General features: G+C 37.3%; 1 protein-coding gene across 1 annotated transcript; it reads left to right on the forward strand.

Annotated features, from left to right (window-relative positions):
• Nucleotides 1–3431: 3431 nt before the first annotated feature.
• Nucleotides 3432–17701, forward strand: SLC22A16 (solute carrier family 22 member 16). Its single transcript, XM_010168836.1, has 7 exons — nt 3432–3913; nt 6803–6920; nt 8868–9417; nt 11258–11385; nt 11775–11884; nt 12378–12477; nt 17489–17701. Exons 1-7 carry the CDS (start codon nt 3477–3479, stop codon nt 17699–17701), a joined length of 1656 nt encoding a protein of 551 aa, XP_010167138.1. The 5' UTR covers nt 3432–3476.
• The last annotated feature ends 4153 nt before the right edge of the window (nt 17702–21854 follow it).

Below are 21854 nucleotides of genomic sequence, written 5' to 3' on the forward strand. Positions count from 1 at the left end.
GTTACAACACTGCTGTACTCAGCAATGAATTTTGCCTTCACAGCAAAAGAAGGCTTTCGGGTTTTTTGTGTGTGTTTTATATAAATAAATATATATACACAGAGAGAGGCTTATCCAGCCCATTGTGGAATTTTACTGGAGAGAGCAACAGGCAGTTTTTACAGGCAGGGAAGCAGCCCATTAGTGTGGTGGCAGGGCCGTGGGATTCCTTCAGCCACTGGTGCTGCCAAACACTTTTCTAGCTTCACATCAGACCTTATTTTTCTCTATTCCTGCTTCCCCTGTCTGTTCTTTGGCTTGAGCAGTTAGAGGTTAAAAACTGAAGTGCAATCCTTCCTGCAGGATTCTGCAACAACATGGCCATTTTTCTGTAAAAACACATGTTTTTGTGTTCTTAAATTAGGCCATGAACAGCATAAATTGTGTCTATTAATGTGTCTGACATTCTCTTTGACTTTTGCATTTGCTTAGCAGAGGTGCTGCAAATTAGGTAGGAAAAATAATGATACTACAGAGTGAATTTCTTTGTTGGAACTTGAAAATGGAAGAACATATTTACAAGAATCAGTTATATCTAGTTCTAAGTTAAACCCTTGAAAGTTGGGTGAAATATGGCATGACAGATATTTCTTTAAAATAAATCCTTTATTGCTTTTTATAGAGATAGAAACTATTCTCTAAGACACAAAGGAAAAATGAGGAAAGGGTAAGGGACTGTAATTTATATAGTTTTAGAAAGTAAGTAGAGGGGGATAACTGGCAGTTCTGTACAGCAAAGTGATAAAAGACAAGGAAGATTTATTCAAGGTTGCACAAGGATGTTTTATAAGCTGCTAATAGTTTTACACTGAAAAAGGGGACATTGATACTAGATTTAATGAGAAACTTCCCAACAGAAAGGTTTGACAGTGGAGCAGTCTCTTAAAATGGTTCTTGACATACGATCGCAAGAAGTGTTCAAGAAAAGATACAATAAAACTCTCAGGGGAGCAGTTGGTGCAGAGATAAGCTAGAGCTGATCAAAATCATAGCCCTGGTGATGCTCTTGGGATTTGGGTTTTTAAAAGAATAATGTAATGCATTGGTTCATGCCATCTTCTCAGTCCGTATCCTTACAAGTTGTTATCTTCTTTCAAGCCTCTCCAACAAGAAAGGGCATTAATATATTTTTCCTGCTCACTCTTATGAGAAACGATGAACCTGATATTTCTTGTACTGTGAGATCTAATTAGGAAACTCAAGATGAATGTGTGGGAGTTTGAAATTATTTAATTCTTCCTCTGTCTGGGAAATACCAGCTGGGCTATCTGACACTGCAATTTCCTGATGCACAATGACAGATATTGCAAATACTGGGCATCCTGGTTCCAGATATGCCACTTTTTATTAGCTAAATGAAGGTGTAACTGCACAGCTTCTAGGGATTAAATTTGCTAATTTGCTAGAGGTCTTCTAGTCCTGATATCAGTCATTCTCCATACTGCCCCATTTGTTGAATTTGGTCTTGCTCTGCTATTTTTAAAATGAGTTTGTGTCTTTTGATGGGAACAGCTAAAATGAAACTAGAGAAAAGGAACTAAAAAATGCTGCTGACCTTATTTGTTTGCATTAATAGGGGGACAAAGGTTACATTTCCAAATAATCTTTGTTTTTTTGGTCCAAGATAGTAAAAAAGCTTTTCAGAGCAGGTTCAGCCTTGCTTTGATTTGTGGCTAGCTACTTAGTCCTCAAGAAGGGAGGGGATTGATAGGCTTAAGGGATGCTGTGGTTATGTTCAGTTTCTCTTTGACTGTATCTCTCACAGGGTTTGCTGGGAATGAGCAGCACAGCACCTGCATGAGGATTGCCTTGCCAAGTCTCAGAGAGAAGTAGAGCCAGCTTTTGAGCTGCCACAGTGGGTTTAGGAATTCAGCCCTCTCCTCAGACTGCTGGGGAAAAGTCAGTAGAGCTGTTGTCAAGAGAGAGGGGAATAAAAAGTGCTCCATCCGAACAGCAACGTTTACCAAGGAAAGAAGTAAGAATCACAAGATAAGAGGCAGAGAAGAATGAGGATGGTGAATGGATTTAGGTTATATAAGAGAACTGTTTACCTGGAAAGGTTAATTGGACATTAAGACCATATATCCAGCAAATTTTATTTAAATACTTTTGTTATAGATAGTTTAGAAATTCATTAGAAACTGTGATGATAGATGATTTAAAAGTCTGAGGCTAGGTACTGTTGCAACCTTTATTACGGGAATTCAAGGCTAGATTAGATAAATTTCAGAGAGGAGTGATCTAGAGGTCACGTTTGTTGTGGGGATTGGAATTGCTCTGACTTTTCTCACAGGACATTTCAAGGTAATTTTTTTTTAGCCATTATTTCATATAACTTTAGCAGAGATAGTCTCTGATCATTTAAAAAACTCCTGCTTTTTCTTTCATACTACCAAGGCCGCTCACTGAATGCTTCTTCAGATTAGTGCAATTGATTGGCCTTCAGGAAATAAAAAGTGGAGGAAAAACTAAAGCTATGTTGTTTTTTTTCTGAACAAATACTGTACTAATTATGTGCATAATTTTAACATCTAATCAAGGAAAAGACTCCTTATGCTTAGGTTATCAGAACCTGTCTAGAATTTGCAATCAGTGATACTAGGGTTCATTGCAAATCTTTCGAAATTCAGAATACATGTGCAATTTGTATACTAAGATTTACTTACATCTCAAGCATGTTTTAAAAGCTGTTAAAATGCCAAAATTCAGACTATGCATAAAACATTCTTTTGCCATGTTTGCTTTATGATACAATCTTTAATGCATAACTGCATGCCCTGTTTAAGCCAAACCCCAACCCAGTTTACAGCATGTTTTGGTACAAAACAATTCACACTGTTCAGATTCTATCTTCCTCTGCATGTGTCTACATGTATTCTCACTTTGTCTTTCAGAAGCAATAAAGAGAGCCAGAAGATAGATGGAATACAGTTATATAGACACAGTTAGGTGAAATGAAGGCTGTAATGTGTTTGGTTTGTTTTGTTGGATGTAAATCTCTATCTTTCAGAACCTGAGGTTGCAACATTTTGTTTTTTCTAACCATTCCATTAATCTAAGGCCTTATTGTGAGGGGATGTATTAGAAAGAATTGAAGGGTGGAAGGTTGCTTCAAACTAAGTGCTTCAGTTCATAATTTTTTCTTTTTAAATGGTCTTCTCTTTGTACAGCTAAACACGTGACTAAGAACAGCATTTAGTTCCTGACCATAGATTACTTCTGCCAGGGATCTTTTCTCTCGTCTCTTGCAAGGCTTAGCTAATCTTGAAGTAGCACTAAATACCAAAACAGTAGACACTGATGTTTCCATTTCCTGATACTAGCAAAATAATTATCTTGATTGTTTTTTAATATATAGAAGGCTTTTCTTCAGTAAACTTTTTTTTTCCCTTTACAGATTTCAAGCATGTGTTTATTTTGCGTCTGTCTTTCAAGCTATGTCATGTGGTATCCATTACTTAGCGTCTGTGTTCATGGCTGTTACTCCTAACTTTGTATGTGGGATCCCTGGAAATGTGAGTAGTGTTCTTTTCTACAACTCCTCTGAATCAAGTATAGAGGACATCTGGACACTATGGACATCAGCAGAAAATTACATCGTAGTCCAGCTGGAAAACGGAGAAATTTGGGAACTTAACCAATGCAGCAGGTCCAAACGAGAAGTCAGTTTAGATCTGGCATATGAATACAAAGGCAACAAGTCCGGATTTTCTTGTTCTGATGGATTTCTCTATGATGATACAAAGTGGAAGAGCACTGTTGTTACGCAGTGGGATCTGGTCTGTGACCGAGAATGGCTTGCAAAATTAATCCAGCCTACATTCATGCTTGGAGTCTTGATTGGAGCAGTGATTTTTGGTGATATTGCTGACAGGTAAATTGCCATCTTTAGACTGCGCTAACTCCATGTTTATCTACCTGTTTTGTTGTTTTCATTCGTTGTGTATTCGTAACTATGTATTCACAATTCAGGAGGTTTGGATATTGTTTTATTCCCAGAGGTGTCTAACTCAGTTTCTTTTTCTGATAGCAATTACTAATTTAAAAATATATTTGCAAATAATTTACTTTTAGAATTTTTTTCCTACTTTGCATCAACTATTGTCCTCGGCCTGGATCCCTCAAATTGCCCTGTGCAGTATTTGCCCCTAGACTTTTTTTTTTTTAAAACAGGAATAGCAATAGTTAGTAGTAATAGCAACAGTAAAACCTGGGAGTAGATTTTGCCTCATTTCCTTGAGGAGAGATTCCTCATGGAAACTTAGATTTTTAATTCTGGATATGAGACAGCTGAAGGGCTACTGGAAGGTTAAAAATCATGTATTTTAAAATCACAAATTTCCTAACCTCTGTCATGAATACAGCTCTGTGGGGCTGATGCAAAGGCTTTGAGGGTTTGATCAGGACCCATGTTTTTAAAACAAACACCCATACACTATTTTTCCTTGCTGTCCAAATGTAGTTTTTTCCTGAGTGGTTAGCTTAAACTTCAGTCTCTTGAAGGTTAGTCCAGATAGGAGGAAAAATGGTTGTCAGTGAGCTGTGCTGTAGTTTCACTTGTTTTCCAGCACATACAAAGTTCTGTTTGAGCACAAGGAGGCTCAGTCCATGGAGGGACTTGACCCGAGCAGCTCATGGTGCCAAGGCTGTCCTTCAGCCCACTCCCCTCTGACACTTGCTGCCTGGGTGTTTTCTCAGACCACGCACTGAGACCCAGCATCAGAGCTGGACTCTTAAGCAACAGTGAGATCCAGAATGTACATCTGTATCCTCCTGCTTCTCTTGGTTTTCTCTCTCAATGCAAACGTACATACTCCTGCCTCAGAAGAACACCCAGCTGTGCCTCGCTACCCATGTGAGAGTCAAATACCTAAGCTATGTTGTACTTGGTTTTGTCTCAGGCAGTTTATGTGCCTGTGTTTTGATTTGAGGGCTGGGTTAGTGTTATTTATCTCTTTATATAAAGGAGCTTGTTGACTAACAGCTCTCTGAGGTGGAGGGTGAAATTTTATCCCACAGCTAACAGTATAAGCAGAAAAAGGAGACCAGGCGTGTTGTTTTCTGATTTTCCTTCATTAGCACAATGCTATGGTGTTACTGTTACAACATGGGAATGCAAAAGTAAGGATGATTTTTTTAAAAAATTTGGCTTTTAGAACACATGGAATCAATCCTCCCTCTTGATCCAAGACTTTGTATAACTGTATTTAATACAAAACCAGAATATAATGCCAACAGTTGTTCTGCATTCCTTTAAATCATTCATAGCTTTATTAATTAATATTCAGACATGATTTATAAGGTTATGATCACATTGTTCTCATTTCCATTAATTCAAGCCATGGACAGCTAGTTAAGATAATACACACATTCTGAGTTGCAGATTTACAACTGTAGATTTTACAGCTGAAAGTTATTATTTTCTGACACATCCTGGCTGGTGGGAAATAAGTTAGTGGGTTCCTCCCATTCCTAATTAACAGATTTCCCAGCAGAAGAGCTCTGACAGCTGGGACTTGCTGGGATTGCTTCTAGGAGGGATCAGAGAACAAATGTGCATGACTCCAGGTAAGGGTTGGAGAAAAATAGGAGGGCACTGGAAAGAACTATTCTGTGTGGCTGTTTGAACTACACCTCCTAGTTACAACATCACTTTCCAGGGTTGTTTTAATGTAGTAGCAAATACAGACAAAAAACAACAAATGAGCCCACACCACTGAAAGTCTTCAAACTCTGTGTCTAAATGTAATATCCACATCTGTAAAAAGCTGTTCACAGTAGGCCAGATAATAAAATCCAAAAGAGTATTATCAGGGAAGAAAAATGATTCTGTGCATTTTGTGTTACAGAACAATTGTAGACAGAATATAATGAATCCTCAATAGAGTGTTGTATATCTACTGCAGATTTCTAGGTTTTCTCCTCAGGTGAGCTTCCTATTGATAGCATGTGCTGACTTGCTTAGGGACAACTGACTCTGCTTGGTATATTTTCTCCCTGAGATATGGGAAGAAGATAAACAAATAGAATAGTCCATTTTTACTAAATGCCCTTCTTTTACACTGGAAATTACTATGTTGTTGATGGGCAGCAAGTGTTTGATATGGGGTTTTTTTGCTGTTAGTATACTAGCTTACTGGATTTCTGGTTTTTTACATGCATGCATGTGTGCTGTGATCAGAAAATTTAGAGGAATTCTGTAATTGTCATTTAGTAGAGAATTCAACTTTAAATAACTAGACAATTATATGTTACAGAAGCCTTTCATTACTATCCAAATTGGTTGTCACTTTGGCAAGAGATAGCATGTGTTATCACAGCTAGCATTTGTTAGAAATTGTTAACTAGGCATTCCTTATATAAAATATCTGAAAAATCAAGTCTTACCTAGTGTCCTCAAAAATAATCAGAGTAAATTTGCAGATTAGTTATGTAGAAATTAAACTTGAAAGTGGAGGTGGACATATGTAATGCCCACTTGTGCACATTGCTTCCCGTCAAGAATAGTGGAATGGAAGTTCTTTCCATAGGAACTTCCTTTTTTTTTTTTTTGCATTTAGTTTGATTTACTGAAAAAAATAATTGTTTTCTCTCTCACAAGGTGAGGAAAATACAGGAAACTAATCTAGAGTTTCTGTGGTGAATGAGAGCATTAATTACAGTATTTTCAGACTCACTTCCAGATAAGCTCTCTGGAGTTGCAGGTGTATTTTAATAGAATGTTTGTGGTTATTCATATTCTTATTACTGCTGTGATTTGCAGACTGGGAAGACAGCGTGTTATATGGTTCACAAGTGCTGGTCAGTTTGTATTTGGCATCGCAGTGGCCTTCACATTTGACTACTACAGTTTTGTGATTGTGCGCTTCCTCCTTGCTATGGTAAGAAAGGATGGCTCTTTTTGTGTCATTGCCTACCCCTTCTCAGGAAAACCTCCCTTTTGTTCTTATTCCCCTTCCCTACTTCACTGTTCTAAAGCCCCCTCTGTTGCACTTATTTCAGCAGAGCAGGGAGAGTCTGAATGTTCTTGGACCACAGCACTTTTCCTCTTTGAATTAATAGAAAGCGTCTGTATGAAGCAGTGTTTGGTACTTCCTCCATCCCAACCTCTGCTGGACTGGTAATTAAATACCAAGTGTGAGCAGCAAACTCTGGATTCTGCATTGCAGCTGCCATTGTCAGAAAAGGAGTATAATTTTCTTAAAATAGAAAATCTATATTAAGTATGATTTTTATCTCTACCATTTTGAGTGATGGAGGAGAGATGCACATTTTCTCTTCCATGCATCTCTTTGGTCTTTTAGACTACATCTGAAATACTAAATACACAGGTAGACACATTTAATACCTAGATGTTTATACTGTACTTAAGGGTATTCCAGTATATGTATTGATGTGTATCTGTAGACTTACTTTTACATGTATGTATGATATATATCCAATATCTAATTTATATTATATTTTATATATATATAGTAACCACTTAATAATTTACTATTTTCCATCCATTAGTACTATTTACTAATAATTACTGTTTTCCATCCAAAAGTATATTTGTAGTCTTTCACTATGTAATGCATAAAGAAATAAGAAAGCTATAATGAGAAAAATTATGTAAGTTTTTAAAGCAGGTTAGAAATTTGAACATAATCCTTTAATCCATAATTTATTTCTGCTGGCAGTGCATTGGTCAAGACAGAAACTTGCACTGGAGAACCCTTTGCCTAATTAGAGCCCAGAAGGATTTCCTAGCAGGAATAATTGTATGGGCATTTCAGCCTTGAACAGTGAGATCAACAGGAGTCCCTTTACTGGCTCCCTTGGCTGTTGATGCTAGGGGCTGGGGGGGGTTTGCAAAGGAAAAAAAAAGATGCTAGGGGCTGTGGTAGTTTAGAAAAGCAAAAAGCTCTGCCCATGCTGATGCTGTAGGTTTTTTAACTGCCAACTGGGACTCATTTGTGAGGTGGAGATCTAAAGCTCTGGCCCTGTGCCACTGAGGTCAGAGCAGCTTTCCTCTTGGGTTCAGAATCAGAGTTTATTAACTGGAATATTTTTAAGCAGAAAATTGATTAATCAAAACAATATACTGAAATATTTTCTAGTCTAGATTTTCTAGCTGTGTTTTGAGATGTTATTGAGATACCAAGAGTTTGACTGTTACTAGAGAAATTGAAATATATATATATATATGGATTCAATAATATATATTTTTTCAATTAAGAAATACTATAATGCAGAACTTGTTGGTAGTTGCATTCTGTTAATAGGGCTAGATAAAGTATGAGAACCTATAACCACATAAATTAGATTATTTTCCAACATTGTAAAATTTTGATTTTATGAGATGATTTACAAGGTTGTGGAAAGTAATTCTCAGTACATTTGTAGCTCCCTGACATGCAGATTATGAATAGTCTACTTAAAAGCCAAGGTCAGGATTTTCAGAAGTGGCAATTACTTCAGGGGACCTCATTTTCTTGAGAGTCCAGTCTGCGATGTCATCAAGGGACCTGGTTTTTGGAGGCGAAGGGCTTAGTGACATCAGCAAATTAGGCTCTTTTTCAGGTGTCTCTTGCTGGCTCTCCCCTACTACAGAGGAACATCCAAAATAACTTCATTAGTCTGAAGGTCTGAATGAACTTTTTCTCCAGCTGATTTGTTATCAGGATTGCCTTTTTTCTGTCAGTGTGGGACATGCCAGCATGGTGGCAATTAAGCATACACAAATATGGAACACTATTAGCTGTTTGTTTTTACTGTTAGCTGTTGCACAAGGAGAGTAGATGCAAACTTCTCTTTTCTTTTTTCTCTCTCTCCCACCCCCCCAGGTTTCAAGTGGCTATCTCGTTGTGGCTTTTGTTTATGTGACTGAATTTGTTGGCATTAAAGCACGAACATGGGCTTCTATGCATGTCCATGCTTTTTTTGCTATGGGAATTATGATTGTGGCACTCGTGGGATTTTTGGTTCGGACCTGGTGGGTCTATCAGATATTTCTCTCCATAGCAACTCTTCCTTTTGTATTGTGCTGCTGGATGCTCCCAGAAACACCTTTTTGGCTGCTGTCAGAGGAAAGATATGAAGATGCACAAAAAGTAATTAATATAATGGCAAGATGGAATAAAGTAAGCACTCCCTGCAAAGTTTCTGAACTGTACTCAGTCCAACAAGATGACCTAGTCAGCAGCAGAACGGGTGACAATGACACGTCCTCAACAAGGAAGCACAACATCTTAGACCTGTTTTGTAATTGGCACATTGCAAGAAGGACCATCACAGTCTGGCTGATCTGGTTCACTGGGAGCTTGGGGTACTACGTCTTCTCCCTCAGTTCTGTCAGTCTAGGAGGCAATGAATATTTAAATCTCTTTCTCATAGGTAAATATTTTTGTACGTTATCTGTTTATGACAGAACTAGAACATTTAGAAATTACTATAGGTTTTTTTAACTTTGTTCATTCAATTATGAACCTTGTTCAAAAAGTTTCTTGCTAACTCTTCATAAAGTTGACTAACACAGGAGGAGTATCATTCACTCCAGATTTCACTGTTTCTGGAAAAAAAAATAGAATTTAAAATTTGTTGGTGTACAAAATTCTTCTGTCTTTGTGATTGTTAAACCTTATTCTGCTTGTCTCCTCTTTGCCTGCAAACCTGTAGCAGTTCCACATAAACACCAACAGAAGCAGACCAGCAACAGAAAATTCACATGGCTCTGTGATAGGCACAAACCGGGAAAATTAAAGAAAAAAATATTCCTTTAATCACTTACAGTCATGGTATATTGAATCAGTCTGTGAAGAAAATAGATTAATAATTCTCAGAAGCAAGAGTAATTTTAGTTTTCTCAGAAGTATATTTTTAGTTTAGTTGTAGTATTCTTTTAATTTTGTTGGTCTGACTGTAATCTTTCTCTGGTATGTAGGTTGTTTATAAAGGCAGCTCAGTGCATTCAAGTCCTGATACAGCTTTTGTTAAAATCAGTGGAAATATTCCATTGACTTCAGAAGACTCTAGATCAGGCACACATCTGTGAGCCAGCAAAGAATCAAATCGTGCGCTTTTCTTTATGCAACTGAGTGCTCTCAGTAAAGTGAGTGTGACTGTTCATGTACAGAAGCACACAGAAGGACTGGGGCTCTCATGAATTCAGTTTGTATTGTCACACATTATAGCGTATTGGTAGACTGACACGTTGAGGAGTGGGTGCTAGTATTGCACAAGTAACTAAACTGTTACAGTGGACTAAAGCGTGCAAATAACCACAAATATTTACCAGACTAGCACTGAATAATTGCAACCTGCTTTTACCAACACAAGCCCAAAAGACTGTTTCCCGATATTATAAGTGTATTGACATACTATAGGTGCTTAGTAAAGGAATGCAGCATGTTTGTTCAGGGCTGTATCTTATCTTCTTCCTTGATTTTACATTGGACATAGGATTCTTCATGAGCAAGTTGGTTTAAAACACGTCTGAACTGGCTTGGGCTCAATATAATTTGCCTAGGGGCAAATCATGTTTAAACAGGGTTTGTGAACAGTCTGAGCCAAACGCCAGTTCCTTTGGAGCTGCAGCAGTTTTTTTCTGGAAATAGCCATTAGGAAGAGATGATCTGAGTAAGAGCAGGGTATTGTGAGCCACTGCCCGCTTTTTAATGGCACAGAGAGAAAGCTGGAACTGCGCTCCGTGTTTGTGGAGCTGGAGACACCTGGCTTGCCTTTTACATTGGGGTGATTTGGGGCTGAAGCTGTGGCTTTGGTTCTGCGTCCAGGTGAAAGCTGGCAAATCCTGAGAGGTGTGTTGGTGCGACACCAGCAATGTTCTTTGTGGGCACGCTTAAGCTGTTGATGTGAAAAAAACTGAAGTAAAAGAGCAGCAAATGGAGAACTTTCAGTCACAAGTGCCAGTGACATAAAAGCAGGACCGTGGCCTTGCTGTTTTCTGTAATTTTCCACCCCAAAGAGAACTGGAACTGCTCTGTGCTGTGAAACCAGTTTCCCTTGTCCTTCTCCATCCCCCACTCCCATATTTTAGGCCATGTTTTCTGCCTTCTGTTGCCATTTCTGTTACAAAGTGAACTATCCCAACACACTGCTTATCTCTGGATTTCACTTATGTATTACCCCCTAGATTAAATTAATCCTCATAAAGAGGACGTTACAGTTATAATATGAATATGTATAATCGTGACTTAAAATAATTTCATACTGACAGGTGCTGTGGAGTTGCCTTGCTATATCATTGCTTGCATTGGGATGGACAAACTGGGAAGGAGAAACACACTCATTCCGTTCCTTATTTTAAGTGCATTGATCTGTGTTTTAATTATGTTCATACCTCAGGTTAGTCACGTATCGTTGAAAGTGTTCCTATGGTAGAAACTGATTTTAAAGGCTGTCTGTAGATGCAGCTGCTCTTTCTGAATCACATAGTTGACTAAAGGCTGTTTTTAAAATGCAGCTGCCAGTCTAAGATAGATTTCTGTATTTTCAGTACAGGTTTCACAATTTAATTGCTGGGGTCACACGTAAAATGTTCCTAGGGCTTCAGTGAACCAGGGCTGGGAAAAAGTTGTATGGACACTAGTTATTTATTGAGACCAATTTTGAAAAAAGCAAGCAATAAGTATTGCTTATTGTTTAAGGAAGGGTCACAACTTTGGAAGGATTTAAATTAAGTTTGGAACAGTGTTATTTTCTGGTGATTTTTTATTTGTGCTCTCTTTCAATAGGATTTTAATATATTAATTATCTTAGCAAATATGGCTGGAAAATTTTCAATAGGTGTGGCATTTGGCCTTATATATCTCTACACAGCAGAACTGTACCCAACAATTGTAAGGTAAGAACTTTCACCAGTCATATATTTTCCATTATTTTGTTTTTATTTCCTTTTCTTTGTTATGCTCCTGGGGCCAGATCCAGCAGATCTTGGCATTAATGGCAGTGGTCTCAAAAACTTGGGATGGGATGAGTTCCTCCACTGCTTCAGAGTTGTCTAGTATTTATTTATTTTTCATTTTCATTTGCATTGATTAGTTTCATTGAGGAACTAGAAGAATACTCAGTACTTTCTTAAACGCTATTTCTGCCTTTCTTAAAAGTCCTGGTTGTTCATCCTGTGATCTATTCTGAATGATGATTGTATTTTTAATCTTAATTAATAGAAGCAGCTGAATTTGACTGCAATATAAATTTACACTGCTGTAGCAATAGCTTCCTAGTATGTTTGCATAAAGACACATAGCATCCTACTGATGTTTTCCATGTCTGTGCTTTCCTAATTGTTCACTTTATGTGCCAGAATTCTTACTGAATCTTTGTTTTATGTGCAGATCACTTGCTGTTGGAAGTGGAAGCATGATGTGCCGTGTAGGAAGTGTGGTTGCTCCTTTCTGTGTATATCTGAGAAGTGTTTGGATTTTCATGCCACTTGTAAGTATTTATTTCAATGATGAATGTTTCTGGTTTTGAAAAGGCATATGTATCACTTTTTTTCTCAGGAACCAAAAGCTGTACTTTTATTTTGAAAAGGAAATTGGATGAACCATTCTTGTTCTAAATTTTAAGCCTTAGATTAAGTTAAGATTAGTAACTTCATATTGTTAAAAATATGCAACTAAAGCAAAAGGGAGTTTTTGAGTCATGGAAATCTTCTGAAATATTTTTTATGATGGAAGATATAAAAATATTTATGCACTGATCCTAGTATAAAATTGATTTTAAAAATTTCCCTAAAAGTATAGTCTGCAGGCCTAGCAGTTCTTGACCATGCTCCTGATTTATTCTTGCCCTTTTTCAAAGGCATAGTTCTTCCATTCTTGGAATTCACCATGGGTGGCTCTTTTTTCTTATATTATTCCTTAATCTTTTCCATGGCTTCCCTGAGACATTGCATCTTTGGAATAGCCTTCCAAAAGGTCAAGAATGTCTTATGCTTACTATACTTGGTATTCACAGCTGTCCCAAAGCTCCCTTTTTGTGTTTTTCATTTACAAGAACTAAACAAAACAATTCATGAGATAGAAAAGGAGAAGCAAATGGTATATTGATGAGGTTCACAATGCCTTTGACAAGCAACAGAAACTTGGATTCATTAAGCACATCTTAATTGTAGGTCACTCCAGGTCACGCTACCATTAGGTTTTGTCTTCTGCCACCAGTTGCCCCAGGAAAAGAGGTGGGACCATTCCTTTGTGGAGTTTGGGCATTTTGTCTGCATTATGTAGCTTCAGATAGATCCATTCCTGACAAAATATTTTATATATTTTACAGATGAGTCACATTTCTTCATCACATTGCTGTTATAAGGTATTTGCTGCTTAGAAATCTTGCAGCTATTCATTCTCTTTTGTTTCTCCTGAAGGATAATTTATGCCAATATATGTAAAAACATAAGGAATTACAAACTCTATATTCAGGCTTGAAGTAGAGAAGAGTTTATTAATGATTTAAAAATAGTTTGACTTCTTTCAAAACCCTTTAGAATTCACTGTAACTAGCACAGCAATGTTATATGTAGATTATACATGTCAGAAGGTGAAAATGTAATGGGATGTGTCTTTAACCTAGATTCTTACTCTAATTTTGTCTACCACATTGGAATTTCCTGATAAAATGGCATTGTGTCCTTTTGATTTTGCAACTATAAAATCTTCAATTATAGATGCTAGAGATTGGTTTCAGAGAATTCTTGGGAGCTTGTGTCATTATTTAAATTAATTACTTTCAGTTGTTTTGAATGAAAGTTAAGAGGATGAAGCAGACCACAAATTAATTTATTCCCTCAAGCTCCTAAAAAATGTTTGTTTCTTAATAATGGCCCCGTACAAACCAAGATATCGTCCTATAAAAGATGAAGAAACATTTGCACAACAGAGTGGTCATGGGAGAACGTTCTCTTGTCAGTGTTTTGCCTTTACTGGCTGAGATAAGCTTTATCTGTGCAGAAGTGCTGCAGTTAAACCACAGATGGGGAATGGTCAAAGATGCTGGAGAGCAGTGCAAATGGAAGTGCAAACAGAGGAATTATTTCAGCTATGAGCAACTCTCAGCATACAAAAAGTATCCAGAGTATATGCAGAGTTGTGTAGTAGTTCACAGTGAATATGTTTTCATTTTTAGCTCCTATTATAAAACATTTGTCAGTTTATTAAATCAGCTTGTCTTGAGTTGGAGCATGTGCCAAGTCTCAGGTAACGTAAGTGTTATGGAATGAAAGTGAAATGAAATGGATTACATTTGTAAGTACACTGAGATACATCATGCTGATCTATTGTATACACCACACATTGTCAAGCAGTTACTACTGCTATTTGTTTGACAGTCTCACTCCTGTACAGTTACGCCAACTGTGAGTAATGCAAGCATCTCATTTGAATGCCTATAAATCTTTAATAATGTGCCAAGTATGTTTTTCACGTGACAACTTTCCAGAAAACTTGCAGTAAAGCAATTGCTCCATGTATAACCTATTTCTGTTTCTCAGCTGTTAAAAATTATGTTACAGTAGCCCTTTAACAGATGTGATTTTTCTCTAAATTAAACCATAAATTATAAATTTTAAAAAAACCTCCCCTGAGGTCAGTAAAGTTAAATGAATGCAAATCCCGTGTCTAATACTAGTGTATTTTCAGGACAGAATTTAACCTTTTTTGTTGAAGTAGGAATTCTGTAAATACGATCACATTTTAGATGGGTTCAGAGCCATCAGATGTGGATATAAATATACATAGCAGACTAGAATAAAAATTTGTTCTCAGAATTAAAAGTATTATTTTGTAGGGATATTTAATTCAAATTATCTTTTGTTCTAGACTAAATATAATATGTCCTGGTCTTAGACCACTGTGAACTTAAAATTGTTCCTCCAGATAAGGAGAAAGACATATGAAAAATGGTGGTAAATCTTTTTTTTTTTTAGTAGCTGTTAGAAGCTGCTGGCTGTACTGAGGTGTTGGGAATACTTTGAGAGTTTGACTAAGCAGAAAGTCAGGTTTCAAATTAAGACCCTGAAAAAGCAATGAATTTCAGCAGGTACTCCTGTCAGATTAGCTTCAGTGGAGCTTAAACATACTTAAATACTTTGTACAATAGTACACTTTAATCCATGAGCATCTAACTCATTGACTATATCAGAAGAACATTTTGTGATGCTGAATTATCTATGTAAAATAGTACATAAATGCAAAACATGCACATTTGTTATGAGCAAGCAAAGGGCTAAATTATGTCAGATGCCTCATGAAGAAATATGCCAAGATAAAACTGCAACAGACTTGCTTTGACTAAATGTGAGTAACTTCATTGATAAGTGTGGTTACTGCCCCTGGAAAGGTAGATGGCATTTGAGAAGCCCTTTTGTTAATATACTGTGACTTAACTGTTTTATATTGCCTTTCATAGGAAATATTGGGAAGTGCTTTGTAGGGTCAGGGAGAGGGGAAACACAATAAATTAGTCAGTGTGCAGCAGCTTTCACATTGAAAAAAGAAAACTAACATGTGCTGGAATAGAGTTAAGAGAGCTGAGATGAAAAGGCAGGAAAGATGGTGCTGTGTATGGTTACAGAACAGTGAGTGTTCACAGAGGAGTAAGAGGTAAGTTCATGCGGAAGGAAAACAGGAGAAGAATGCAAAGCATCTAAAAGACTAACCGAAATGGAGGAGACACACGTACTCAAAGCACACAGTATTGCTTCAACCTTGTTCTCTTGGGCATCAGTAGTGCCCCTGTTCTCATAAACCCCAAATGTATGGGTGTCCATAAGCTTCAGCATCCTTTACAGCCTTCAACATCCTGAAATGTAAACCTATGACAGCCTAAAGGATGTGCATAAGAGAGGTTACTGTGGAATAGCTGCCATGTGTCAATTTATCCTGTCTTGCCATGGCAGCACATTGTGTTTTAATAGTGGAGAAGCGTTTTGACACTCATACATTTTTAAATATCATTCCTGCCACATGTACCTATGTATGCAAGGATTTCCCTCAGTTTGTCACTCAGTGCCATTTCCTCTGGTCGCATTACTGCTAGGATTTTTTTTTTTTTTAATTTCTCATGGTAAGAGCATGACTATTTTGTTTTCACTGTAGTTCATAGTATTCAACAGTATTTTACTTATTTTTTTGTTTTGACACTATATTTAATGCAAGTGCAAAAAGAGGAGTGTATGCAACAATGTGAATTCTGCTTCTCAAAAGGGTGCTTGAGACAAACTGTCCTCTTCTTTGAAAGGAGAGGGGGAAGCAAAAGCAGCACAGTGCATTTGCGTGAAAATAGCACTGTTCAAGGTTATAACGGAGAATTACAATTTTAAAGCACCTTTCTGACTAAAGGAGAAAGTCTGGCTTAGATGCAGATGGTAGCTGGCCAGTTCTCGTCTCAAGCTCTGTGTGAGAGACAGGCATAGTAATTCCAAATGCTCGCTCTCACGCTTGGAAAGGAAGTATTAAACAAACAGGACAGACCTGACAATCAGAACAGGGCAAGATAAGGATAATACAGTATCAAAGTGCACAGTCATAAAATGGAAAAACACTGAGGCCTGGCATGATGTACTGTGTGGAAGCATTTCTATCAAGAGTGATTTGAGTCATTTATAACCTGGCATTGGAAGAATGTCAGGGTTTTAATGCTGTACTTCAAAGGAGGAAAGTGTGAATTGTGCTCATTAAACGAGGCACAGAGATGAAGGGAAGGAAAAGATACTTCTGGAGCATGTGTGTGCTTCTGCACTTGCCCCACATGAGCCTGGTCCTTGCAGGACTCATGCTGAAGTAAGCTGTTGTTACAGAACTGTGTACTTCATGGACAAATCCAAGATGTGATCCCACTGCAGATGTCCATAGATGCCCACACCCCTAACAGATCTTTGAAACTGCAGTTTAGCAAAGTATTCCCGTTGAGAGCTAGCTCATTATCTACCGAAGAGCTCTCCTGAGCAGGGAGTTTTTGTGACTCCAAGCCAACAAGCCATACTAAGAAATTCTCATCTGGCTGTGGGCAGGAGGAAAGGGCGCACAGGTACAGGGGGAATAGGTTCAGGAGCTGGAGTGCAAATTGAGATTACAGGTGGCAGGGAAATTGTAGGTCTGTGAATGTGCATGTAAAAATAAATGTATGCAATCCTAGAATCAGTTCTTAAATACATACCAAATGAAGATATATGTTTTGTTTTCTCAAACAGAATTATTCCTGCTTGCACTGTATTGATCCCTTATGGAACAAAACACTTCACTTGCTCTTCATTAATTCTGCTGCATAATCTTTAATTTATGCAACAAAATAGGCAGATCTTTTATACAGTCAACATTTAAGAATTACAATCTTTGCTTTATGTTACAGTTCCTTGTGCTTTATTTGAAATGTATTCTCAAGCAAGATCAAAGATATGCATAACTTGAAACACATTTCTACCTTTACAGCTACTGTTTATTTCTTCTAGTTGCTTGTTGGAATCATGGCTCTTCTGAGTGGAATACTAACAATAATGCTTCCAGAAACACTGGGAAAACCATTGACTAATACTTTGGTGGAAGCCACAGAAATTGGAAGAAGCAAGAAAAGCTGTTCAGGAAAGTCTCCTCCAGCACACAGTGGTGTGGCATTAGAAAAGATAGAGATGTTTGGTCATGAAACAGTCAGCACTGAAAAATAAAGCAACAGCAAAATGTCTGTTCCCAATTTTAATCATTATCTAATTAATAAGATCTTTTTATTCAAGAAATTAGACTTTTCTATAATATCTGTGCCTTTTGCTTTGTATCAGTCTTGCCTTTTCAATAGAGCAAGTATATAAAACCTTTTCCACATGATTGAGGTACTGCATAAAATTTGATAGGCTTTCTAGATCTCTTGTCAGACCTAGGCATTTGATATTCTAGATCTCTTGTCAGACCTAGGCAGACTTTAGAAAAACTATCTGACTTGCTGTGACCAGTTGGAATATTACTCTGAATGTTGGAATCTACCTGGTTACACATATGTAAAAAATACGCCAATTCTTGGCCTCACATTTTCTCCAGTTAGATTTGTAAACCCACCACAAAGTGCCCTGTCCACTCTCATCCTGTTGCAGCTGGCAGTTATGGGCTTGGGACTTCAAAACACGGTAAACTCAAACAGACAGTTATAATTCAAGAGAGAAGCCTTAACACTGCATGAACTCCTGTCAATAATTTTAAAGTTAAACTAATTTATGCTTTTTTTCCAACTTTTCTGCTAGAAAAGGTGCTATTGCTAACAAAGGAAGTTATTCTGTGGAACAGCTTACGATTGAAAAAAACAATACTAAGTTTGCAAAATGTGCAAATAGTTTGTATACTATTCATTCTATTGAATGGCAAATGTATTTTTATTAGTGGTTTAGAAAATGTTCACTGGACCTACTGCTGTCTTAGTAAGTTCTTTTTAGTTTGACCTAAACTAAAATGTCTGATGCCTTTGAAAGTTGTATTCATTCCAGACCAAATGGCTCCATCAAGGCCTTCTCAGTCCTCAGTGGAAAAGAATAAACAGCAAATGAGTCTTATTCAGGCTCTCTGCACAAAGGTGGACATAGTTTTTAATGAACATTTAGTAGACACAATTTCTACACACCATTCTTCTCATAGATCAGCTATCTGTATCTCATTTTTTCCTTATACCACACAAAATCAATTAGAAATATATAATTTAAAAGATGGTAGCTGGAGGACACATTCTGTGTGATAATAATAGAAGACTTACCAGTTACTCTAGTAGTTTTAGTGAAAGTGTCTGTAAATGTCCCACTGTTGCTACAGTTCCTGTGTGCATCAACACGTTCTTGCTGGTGCAATGATTCTGCCTCATGACTGCGGACCACAGAAAACCAATAGATGCACCATTCTGGCTGCTACTTTTATGTCTTTCTGTCCCACCTTCCCTTTTTCAGTCTACTTCCAGACCTGAGCATTTCTTTCTTTCCTCTTTGCTTGGCCACCCTTGGTTTGAGGGGAACAGCACAGGAACCTTCTGTGTGTTGAGGCTCACACAGCCCTCTGTCATGCCTGGTTTGAAATCAGAGTTCTTCCCATCTTGGGCACCTGCTCTCATGCTAGCTGGTACGATCTCATCAAAACAAGTCTTCCATGTTTACTTTGCCATGTACCCCAAAATAAGACATCTGTATTACTGTAGATAAATATTCTATATGCTATAGACCTTAATGGTCACATTTTTCAATTATATCTGCACAGTCAGATTAATTTCAGTGACTTCTGAAACCAGAATAATGGTTCAAAGATTTTTTTTCTTTACTTCACTGTCCTAGAGTGTCAAGTAGCATTTTGGTCCTGGTATTAGGACAAAATCATGTCCTATATGAGGACTAACATGCTTTGAAGGAAGCAAAAATCAGTAAGTTTAAGTTCAGGGAGTTTCTGTGTGATAGCTACATGGAAAGCAGAAAGAGATCTTTATGCTCCCTTCAGTTCTGTGGGTATTTGCAAAAAAAAATAAACTCCAAGGAGAACTGCATAGAATACTATGGCTTCTGTCCAGATGTATTAGTTCAGCAAAAGCATGTGCCTAACCTTACCCGTGTGAGTAATCCCATCATTATTCAGAGAATGACTTGAATACATACTTTGATGACTGAAGATAGGATTACTCATGCTGTGGCTTTTTATTTTGCTGAAGAGCAGACCTAGTATTCTTCCACTGCTTTCACACCCTCCTCCACTTCCCAGAGCAGAACAACTCTTCTTATCTGCAAGATCTGTTGCCAAACCCTGCATGTGCTGCCTTAAACAAGGGTTTAACCAGGCTAAAAAAGAAACCACCATGCAATAGACCTAACAAGGAATTAAACTGGTGCTGTCTGACATTACAACCACTCTGCCCCCACACAGAGCTCCAAGTAATTGCACTTTTGGGGGTTCTTTCACACTGATACTCCCTCTTTTATTAGTACAAGATCCTGTCTTAAACTCCTTAGTCTTGAGCGCTAGGAACAGTACAGTCTACTTCTAACAAGGTACTAAAGAACAATTAAAATTAATTTTTCTACTTCCTTCTCTGCTGAATAACTGATTTGGGGGTTACTCTGCTAAGAACAGTCAATTCATGTTCTATGTTCCTTTGACTTGAGGGATTCAGGACTTGGTGATCTGTAATTGGTATAGATAAGGTAAAGAAAAAAAAAAAAAAGAAAAAAGCAAAACCTGAAATGCACAATAATACTGAGCAATTCTTACAGGCTAAAACTTAATGATGGTTCTGAAACACAGTGTAGCTTGATGGCTTTTAACCCCAAAAGCCAGTTCCTCCTCTCACTGAAGTCAGCTGGTATTTGGTCTTTGATTCAAATGAATTTCCCTGAACCAATGATGTTACTTTTTTCCCTGGAAATAAAAACTTTATTGATCTACAGGTACACCTTTTGTGATTTTATGCACAAATAGCTTAGAAGATGCCTTGGGGTATCCTGTTCTTTAATCTGAGGAAGCATATTACTGTAAAAAAAAAAATGGCATGTGTCTATATGTCTCTAGCATTTCTGTTTGCTTGTTTTTTCTATATGGACAAAAATACATTTAACATAGTCATGTATTATAAATGTAGCATTGACAGTGTGAGTTAATTTGTTTCTCTTAAATATTCATAGATATCTAAATCCTCTTGCAAGAGAGCACTGAGTTTGAGAACAAATGCTTCTGTTCCTTTGGGGCATATTTTCTTGTGCATCATAAAAATAACTCCTTTTCACAGTTTCTTATCTCAGTCCTTAAGTTCTTTTATTTTTGTGCTTGTCATCTCTATCTTAGTGCAAATTTATTGTGCTGATCAATGTTTCTGGAATTACATAATGGTTTTATGAGATATTGGATTAAAATTCTTACCTGTCTTAATTGCTGGTCACTGTTGCACAATGACAAATGGTTTTGCCCTAAATTTGATATCATATTTTATTAGACAGTCTTGCAGTCTGTTAAGGACAATTATCATCAGTTTAATGATAACTGAGGAAAAATAGTAAGTAAATATGTTTGATATTTTGAATCTGTATTTTAAAACTATGTGAAAAGATGTATTTTCTGTTTTAATAGCTCACTTCAATTTCTTTGAGCAAATTTCTGTAGTTTAAACAACTATGTAGAAAGAAGAAAGCTATGCAAACTACGTGCAGTCTGTCAAATGCTTTGGATGGTACCCTGAATGTCTGAACAAGGGAGTGAATCCTGCATGAAGGCTGAGGGGTTGTGTGTAACAGCTCTGTGGAAACAGAAGATGGTCTGACATCCCAGCTCTGGGAGGGAGGAGTCTGGCATTCTCCTGTATCTTTCACAGCTTATTTTTACCAACTCCTTGCGTGCAGGCACTTAGGAAGCCTCCGTAGCATTGGGCTCAGCAACGTGCAAGGCCTGTGAGTGCCTTTCGCAAGGACTTACAAACTGCAAGGTCACTTGCGCCACGGAGGCATGATGCCAGAAAGGCATTTGTGTCTGCAAAAAGGAGGGTCTGGGATTCATCCTGTACCCTTGCACAAACATATCATAAAAATGCTTGTTGAAGCCCACAACAAATTCACAGGGGAAACATTAAACATTAATTAAATTTTAATTAAACATTAAAATTAAAGAAAAAGAAAATATTAGTATTGACAAAAGAGCAAGTTTATTTTATCAGGAAAAAATATAGTAAATGCAGTCTAGCAGTATCTGCATTGTTACATCTCTCATTAAGAAAGGATAGAGCACATCTGTGTACTGGTAACCTAATATTTTTTACAAGATTCTGTACCAGGTGGAGCGTGCATTTTGGTAACATGGGAAAAGTATGTACTCATG

Source organism: Antrostomus carolinensis, unplaced genomic scaffold (genome assembly GCF_000700745.2).
Source record: "Antrostomus carolinensis isolate BGI_N321 unplaced genomic scaffold, ASM70074v2 scaffold5545, whole genome shotgun sequence".
Lineage (NCBI taxonomy): Eukaryota > Metazoa > Chordata > Aves > Caprimulgiformes > Caprimulgidae > Antrostomus > Antrostomus carolinensis.